Here is an 8,621-nt window from a genome sequence, read left to right on the forward strand (position 1 = left end):
TTCTCTTCATCCCTCCCCTGTTCTTAGCCAGCCCCCTTCCTTTCATCTTTCACGTCTCCTCTTTGAGTCCTCCGTGTCCGTACCTTTTCTCCACTCGTCTACTCTGCCTTTTTTTTCTCTCTCTCTTCTGACTTGGTTCCACTGTGTTTCTGACCGGAGGTTATGAAATTGGGTGCAATCACATGATTATATAACTTTATGATGCAGTGGCTATGTGACCGAGAGCAACACTTCTTTCTTCTTTCACATCGTGACTACATGAAATGACCAAAACCCAAGACGTCCACTTTTGGGTTTGTGTTCATTTAAATGTGATTCAAACTATATCTATCAGGCTGCTGGTGTGATTCTCTGGGTAGAAAGAGGATTGTTCTTACATTTGAGTCACATAAATGCAAGCCAACCTGTCTTGTGTTTCCTTGGCTACACCTATTTTAATTGACCACTCTGTCAATGCATGCCTACTCTTTTTATAGCTCACTCTTACATTACCTGAGCTTAAATGAATCTCTTGCTATGTTTTAGTGATTATTCAGGAGTTTTTTTTGTGCGTGTAGCCTGTTGCTTTAATCAGAGCTCCCCAGGGAGACGACTCCAGGCAGTGCACCCTACTGGTGCATGGTGGTGTTAGTATTATTACCATCCATCAACCGGTTCGGACTGGAATGATGGCAATATGTTCCTGGAGAGAAGTAGCCTGCACCCTGCCCCCACAGTCAGCACACGAACCCCCAACTTCCCCCTAGACCAGACACAAGTCTATTTAGATCATTCTTTTCATTTGAATGATTGTTATTAAGTATTATTTATTAAGTAGTTAATTATTATTAACTTTTTCAATTGTCCTTTTATTTATTTATGTATGTATTTATTTATTTATTTCCTGATTTGACCTGGAAAGCTATCAAGTAAAACTACTTTTGTGTTTGTGCATGAGCCTGTAAACTGCGTTTGTTTTCTTATTTACTGTTCAATAACTTAAAAAATGTAAACAAGAAGTATAGAATGAACCATGAAGACACGGCCGCCACATCTCTGAAGAGGAAGCCCGTCTGTGGCTCCCCTGTCTGTAGCTCATCTGTCTGCGGTGCGCTCCGCGCGCGCAAGAGGAGTAGCTGCGCTCAAGCTGCTCCTGGACCAGCAAGAACAGCTTTGAACCGGTTTTGTCGCCGGCTACAAAGCGGTGTGAAACGGATGGAAATGCGCATTGTTGAAGCGGAGCGCTCTCCTTGACTCCCGGCCATAACAGACAAGGAGCAGCTCGCCAGCGTCCGCGTCCGATGCTCTCTCGCTGTATGTCATTGTAGTGATTTTAGTAAGACGGGATTTTAACAGGCGAACCATCCTCCATGGAGAGTTCCCGTAGAGCGCGCAGCTCTGCAGGGTCCTGCTGCTGTATTTGTAGACGCTGAGGTGAGTGTAGCATGTGTTTCTCACACAAAACAATATATCAAGCAAAACGTGGATTTGTTTGTATATGAGTAATGCGATATAATATGAGGAGGAGACACGCTTGTTGCAGCTGGTGAACGGAGATGATGTCATTTGAATCATACAGCGGGTTTTCCTCTGGATATGACTGCGTTTTAATTGGAATTTTAAAAGAAAAGTCGCTTCAAACGTGATGTAGACCTTTTAGCAAACACCTGAAACGCTAAGGGGTTTTTTTGCACCAACTCCGTCAATCCTCTCCATCAGAAGCCGCATTGTAAACAAAGGGAGTTCATGCTGCCGCAGTGATGGATAAAGTTGCTCTGGGCTACATTATTTATGAAAGAGGTGTGGGAAACTCAGAATCAGCGCAGGAGACATGTGTCTCCTTGAGTTTGAGGATCAGAGCTGAATCACGGAGGAGGAGGAGGAGGCGGGTTAAAAGTGCAGCCCCCCCCCTGGGGGAGCACAAAGCAGTGCAGTTGTCTTTACTTTCCCCTCCTCCAAGGTGTGGTTTATATGGAGACAGGGACAAAAAGGGCTGTTGCCTACGGGTAAGTTGCAGTCAGTGTGTTCTTCAGGACCTACCACAGGTGACCTGCCTGTTTGCCCAGGCCAAGCAGCCTTCACTACATCAAGGCACCACGTAAGTGTATGTTTTGGAAGCTGTCGTAGATCCCCTTTAAAAAGAAATGTTCCTCCGCTGGTCGTTTATTTATTTTTGCTGTCAAACTTACGACTTCTTATTGTTTTGTCTTTCCCAGGAACCCCTCCTCTGTCGAGTAGCAGATCCCAGAGGGCCGCAGTAACATCAGCACCATGGCTCCATCTGCCCAAGTGCTGGACGGCGGCTGGGGATGGGCGATTGTTGTGGCCTCCTTCATGGCCCAGCTCCTGGCCTACGGATCTCCCCAGTCAGTGGGCGTCCTGTACCCTGAGTGGCTGCACGCCTTCCAGGAGGGCAAAGGCATGACGGCCTGGGTGGGCTCCCTCGTTGCTGGAGTGGGATTAATAGCCAGTGAGTAGCACACGCTGTTACACTGTAATAGTCCTCGACATGGGTCCACACGGGGGTTAAAGAGGCCAACGTGATCGCAGTTGAATTATTGGGTGCTGTCAAGTTTTTTAGAGTGTCTTTGGAAAGATATATGCAAATGGTGAAAACTGTGTGTTCAGCTATTCTCCCCCCCCCCCCCCCCCCCCCAGGATGATCTGATAAGTACATGCTGAGTAGTTAATTGATGTTTTGGCACTGCATGCCATTATGGGTAATAGATCAGCTAAAGTGTGATTTAGGGAGATACAATCTGCTTAGTGCCCAAAGTAGAGCACTATACACTCACCTTTACACCTATCATCTTACCACATCATGCCCAATCATCATAACCCATGGATGACTACCACGTCATGGGGCAATCCCCGCCAAGGAATATGTTTACTATGGCGTCAGGTGTTCAAGAAGTCTCCTCGCTGTAATGTTTCAACGGGATGGGGAGAAACAGCACTGCGGTGACAGAGATGGGCACTTTGTGGCTCCCTGAGCAGAGTTGCTGTTATTGATTTTGTCGGAGAGCAAAGCAAGTGCAAGTCATCCATCCTATGAATGTAGGAGGACTTAGCTCGTAATGTGACCATAGAGGGAGGGAAAGAAAGACAGATTGAGAAACAGATAGGGATGGAACACAGAGACAAGCTTGTGTTTACATTTGCTTATTTGATACAGAAAGGCCAAGACAATAAGAGAAGATCAAATGTAACTCCATGGTAAAAGCTGGCATTTGAAAAAACAAAGCCTTTCAGTGTGCAAACTGGATCAGATTGATAGATCAGGCAGAGCTCACCCAGCTCAGCCTGTTTTCTTGCTGTCCTCTTCCTCAATGTGGTGAGGCGAAAATTTAGACTAGACAGATTTGGCCTCAGGCCCAGTCAAGTCCTTGACATGTGTCCCATCTGCCAGACAGCTGCAACACTGCAGTTTCTGCTGTCCTAACACTGGTCACATGGAAGGAAATGATAACGGTTTCAACAAGAGTCAGCGTTGATTTTCTCAAAAAACATCCAGAAAACAACAAGGAGCACAGTTTCTTCAGAATAACTTCCTTTGTTCATTTTCCTTCGTCCATCACTGACTTTGCTTCCTCTTGTATCTGCCTCTCCTCCCTCAGGTCCTATCTGCAGTGCCTGTGTGGACAACTTTGGGGCTCGTCCCGTGACCATCTTCAGTGGCGTAATGGTGGCGGGTGGCCTGATGCTCAGTGCCTTTGCTCCAAATGTCCAGTTCCTGATCTTTTCCTACGGGATCGTGGTCGGTAAGAAAACACTTGATGATAACCTGGTGGCCATTGTCCTGTGTGTTTTCTCAGCGAGCCGCCCTCCCAGAGACAAGTTAATGCTAACATCCCGTCTGGTAGAGGCTTGTGTCTTTTCAGTGCGAGAAGAAAAAAAGTGTTTGATGTCACTTTGTTCAAGGGAGTTAACTAAGCTCCTTATCCCTCTAACATCTCGTATCTCGTAAAAAGAATTATATAATAATTTGATAGAAGCAGGGGTGCATGCTAAGTCCAACTATTATGCAACATGAGAGGCTGGCTGGATCCTAAATTACACATTGAATGAAAACCACCGCCACTAAAAGTACGTGGAATCTGAGACAAGATACATGTTTCAGCATCGCACCATTCGTTTGACATTCATGTTTGTATTTTCTCGGGATGTTGACAGAAAAATTACATTATGGCTTAGCCTGCACCCCATGTGACCCTTTATTGCCTCTGCAGCCTCACCGGTGTGCCTGCGTGAGCCCAACACCACCTGTTGCGGTGCGTTAAGTGACAGCTCAGCCGTGCTTAATCCTCGTGCACCCCTCACGGTCAACACTGTCTTTCGCACTGGCGCGACTGGAGAGGGGAGGCCATGCATATTTGAAGGCGGTTATTTATTTTTAGAGATGTCCTTAGACGATCGCGGTGGCTGTATGTCCACGTGCGGCTTGTTTACTGCTCATGACATGCTTTCTTTTATGTTTCGCAAATTGCATTGCACAGTACCCTCTAAACTGACAGATTGATGTAAATGCATCTTCATAGTGAGTGAATTCACTGAAATACACAGAGCAGACTAATGTAGAAGATTAATATACAGTCTATGATTTGGATGAAATATACGTGGTCTTTAAACAGCACATTTTCTTGATTTGTACTGTGCAATTGAATTTCTATTGTTGTGTATTTGTTGTGCGAGTGAGAAGCTTTCTCCCTAATGCAAATCCTTACTGGGTCTGTCCGTGTCCTCTCTCCTACCATAGGCCTGGGTTGTGGTCTGGTCTTTGCAGCCACGTTGACGATCACCTGTCAGTATTTTGACAAGAGACGTGGCCTGGCCCTCGGTCTTGTCACCACAGGTACTGCCACCCCCTCCCTCTGCCCTGCACTCACTGGGTGCACACCAGTTTTCCATGGTCACTACTTTCATGCATGCAAGATCAACATCTGTAGTGTAGCAAAGGCAGAGTAGTCTCTTAGGTAGGGACGTGGACTGCCCACTAGTGACTAGATCTGGTTTGGATCAGAATCAAAACTTCATTGGCAACGGTTTGGGATAGTTAATATTTTTTAGCTGCATTAGAGAGAATAGTTATTATGGCTGAGGGTTATTAGAAGCACTCAAGGTTAATCTTTAAAATATAAAGTTTATTATTAATTCAGAACTACTGAGCCACCTCACAATCTGAATATTTAAGGGTAATTTAACTGCTGAACTCCAGTGGTTTAACCTTACTGTAGTGGTGTAGAAGTGTATTCCACCCTGTGTCAGTACACTCTGACATCATTGTTGGGTGTGCTTACAGGTGAAGAAACCCACTTCTGAACACACCCATCATTGATGTGCTCAGGGCTTAAACAGACTTGAGCCTTTCATCCTGGTGTAACTAAGCCCATTATGAAGACACACCAGTATAACATAGATGAATGCAACCTGGGAACCGGAGATGACAGTTTTTTTTTTTATCAAGATAGTCACATTTTTCTACAAATAAAAACATCCCATCAGCCATATTTGAAAAGTGCCATTATCACATACAATTCTACAATGTCTGTCTACCTGTGCTCCCCCAGGCACAAGTGTTGGAGCGTTCATCTATGCCTCCGCTCAGAACGAGCTGATCGTGTTGTACGGCCTGCACGGCTGCCTGCTGATCGTCGGAGCTGTAGCGCTCAACCTCATGGCCTGCGCGGGCTTCATGAGGCCCCTCAACATGCCAGGGTACTACCTCAAACAGAAGGCTGCGCTGGAACGCAACACGGAGGAGCAGCTTTTCGAGAAGCCCCCGTTGGATGACCTGAAGCTCACCGCAGGTTCCACGTCAACCACCACAGATAAAACTCTCATGGTCAAGGAGTTGCTGATCATCATTGATGCCAAAGACTCTGCCGTTCAGACTGAGAAGAAGAAAGGCGGCTTCCTGGCTGGGTTCACCATCATGAAGGTCGTCAAGAAGAAGCAGCAGGCTTACCGCAAGTACATGCACTCCATGTATGAGATCCTGCAGGACCAATCCATGGTGTCCTTCTGTATTGCTATCTTCCTGTTCAGTCTGGGGGCATTCCCTCCTGTGCTCTTTATAGAGGATGTCGCGCAGAGTGAGGGACTCAGTGAAGAAGTTAGTGTCATTCCTCTGGTGTCAATAGGGGCCATTGCCACCGGCGTGGGTAAACTAGTGCTGGGTACGCTGGTGGACATCAGGTGGATTAATGGCATCTATCTGTATGCCTTCACCATGTTTGCTGGAGGTGTGGCACTGCTCCTTATCCCCATCACGAAGACTTATCTGGGACTGCAGATCCTGTCTGCCATCCTGGGTTTCTTCTCTGGAAACTGGTCTCTCACCTCCTACATTACCACCAACATCGTCGGCTTAGACAGACTGACGCAAGCCCACGGCATCCTCATGTTCTTCGGGGGATTTGGGATCATGCTTGGACCCCCTGTTGTCGGTAAGAGGGCTTTTCTTCATCTAAATTTAGAAGCTGTGCTACACGTATTGGTAAGATAGGTGCAGATATTATGTGTGCAGAGATAAACCCTGTTGTAAGATCATATTTCAGAGACATTTAAAAAAAAAAAGTCTAAATGTTAAATCAGGCAGGCAGAGCAAAGGAAAAGGCGTGTTGACACCAATGAGGAACCAGTCTGTCATTATTTTGCTGACTGCTGTAGGAGTTCAACGAGTTCCTGCTGACTGTGCTCACACTGTTTTTATCATCGCTTTCCAGGGTGGTTTTTCGACTGGACTCAGTCATATGACTTGGCGTTCTACTTCAGCGGGGGCTGCGTGGAGCTGGGAGCAGTCATTCTCTTTCTGCTCAACCTTCCCTGCTGGAACAAGAAGCCCTCTGAGAACGACAGACCAGACGTCCATTACACCAGCAACTGTGAAAAAGTTGCCTCTGTAGCCTGAATATAAGCACCTTTCATGAGGACTCAAACCCCTATTGCCCAGCAGCTGTCCGCTGATAAACTATGCCCCGACCACCTCTTGACGGAATTTCCTTTCTTCGTCTTTACAGAAGTTTGCTCCTTAATTCTGCTGCCAGGTTCTAATATACCAAAATACTTGCCAGAGGTTTTTGAAATACAGGCCTTTCCTCTGTACTTTGCCTGCATTTCTCAGGTTCAAACCACACACTGCAGATCTTTTTAAAGGTTGGACTGTGTTGATTAAATTGTTATTGCCTCATTTTTCGAGGTCTACTGAACAATATTGTTCATCTCCCAAATTCTACATTGTGTTTATGTAAACACTGGTTTTCACTTTGCTGTAGCTCTGGAAAAAAAAAAAAGACATGGTGCTGTTCATAGTGTCCGGGAGAAAAACATTGTTGCGTGGTTATTTCAAACATTTGGAACTTCTCTGCAAATGCACAAAATGATTCTCCCAGGAATCTCACTGGAACAGTAAATACAGGGATCAGAATGAGGGAGGGAGTGCTTTTTGATAATCTTAATTTTAGCAACACATTTTTATTTTGTATTTTGCTTTTATTATATATTTGAATTACACTGCTATGTATCTTTCCAAAGCATCAATGATAGTCAATGCCTGTCAACACATAATGCCTGTTGGAACAATACAAAAGCCTTGCTTTATAGATCATTTTTGACTTCCACATACCTCCGGTTTCTACATCAAACAGACTTTTTAAAGTTATGCTGATTCAAAAACATGTAAAACACTGAAGAGCTCCTAATGTATCTCCAATCACAACAGCATGTTGGTCCTCTTTGTGGCATGATTATCATGACCTCTGCTGGCATGGATTGTGACCATGCTGGTCATTTTCCATCACTGTGTGTGGTATATGTTTATGTGTATGTTGTGCGTGTATGTGTCTACACGTGCATGTTCACAAACGTGCATCGGATTGTGTGGGTGTGCATTGTTTGATAAGATTTTGTATTAGCACTAGTTTGTAAAGTCCTACGTACTAGTGATTTTTATATGCACAAAACCGGCCATAGAGCTGAAACTGTTCTTGTTTAAGTTGGAAGTTGATTATCGTGATCATACTTGTAATGAATGCATTGCAGTAGGCTTTTAGAATCACTTGAATGTTGTTCAGTACACCACTACAAATAATGTATTTTTGATAGTTCCAGTTTCAGGCATAAGGGTATATCTGGGATAATAGCATTTGCTTTCTGTGTTTGTAGAGGGTATTTACAAGGTGCAGATGAAGTACAATTAGTACTGAACTAGAAGAGAAACTGTTTGGCTGTCACCTTTAGCCACTCTTATTTTCTATGCCAGTATTACGATATTTATGGATGTTATTGTTTTATTATATCATTTTATTTAAAAAGTGCCAATAAAAGATATTTAGATTAATGATCATGAGTGCCACGCTTTGTCACGTATATATCATGGAGATTGAACTACATTTTGAGTCCCAAGTAAATACAGTAAATACCCTTGCGGCAATATTTGTTAGCAGTAAACAGATACACTGCAATGTTGCCAGATCAGATTGCCAGTTTCCAGCCGAATCACAACTCAAAACCCACCCAATTCAATAAAAACAGCCCAACACATAACCTTGCCAGAAACCCATGTAAAACAAATACCATTTAGGCACACAAAGCTCCATCTTTATTAAATTACCATAGACTGTTCAATAAATATGCAATGGCAA

The 8,621-nt window shown here is 44.5% G+C and overlaps 1 protein-coding gene across 4 annotated transcripts; it reads left to right on the plus strand.

Annotated features, from left to right (window-relative positions):
* Nucleotides 1–1,111: 1,111 nt before the first annotated feature.
* Nucleotides 1,112–8,313, plus strand: LOC311020533 (monocarboxylate transporter 9-like). 4 transcript variants are annotated; one of them, XM_084020617.1, is made up of 6 exons: nucleotides 1,112–2,081; nucleotides 2,196–2,449; nucleotides 3,597–3,740; nucleotides 4,736–4,831; nucleotides 5,547–6,425; nucleotides 6,705–8,313. In XM_084020617.1, exons 2-6 carry the CDS (start codon nucleotides 2,251–2,253, stop codon nucleotides 6,887–6,889), a joined length of 1,503 nt encoding a protein of 500 aa, XP_083876743.1. In that variant the 5' UTR covers nucleotides 1,112–2,081; nucleotides 2,196–2,250; the 3' UTR covers nucleotides 6,890–8,313. The 4 variants fall into 4 exon arrangements, with proteins under 4 accessions (XP_083876743.1, XP_083876744.1, XP_083876745.1 ...); XM_084020618.1 differs by having other exon boundaries at nucleotides 1,112–2,077; XM_084020619.1 differs by having other exon boundaries at nucleotides 1,112–1,417.
* Nucleotides 8,314–8,621: the final 308 nt, after the last annotated feature.

Source organism: Eutrigla gurnardus (genome assembly GCF_963514095.1).
Source record: "Eutrigla gurnardus genome assembly, chromosome: 11".
NCBI lineage: Eukaryota > Metazoa > Chordata > Actinopteri > Perciformes > Triglidae > Eutrigla > Eutrigla gurnardus.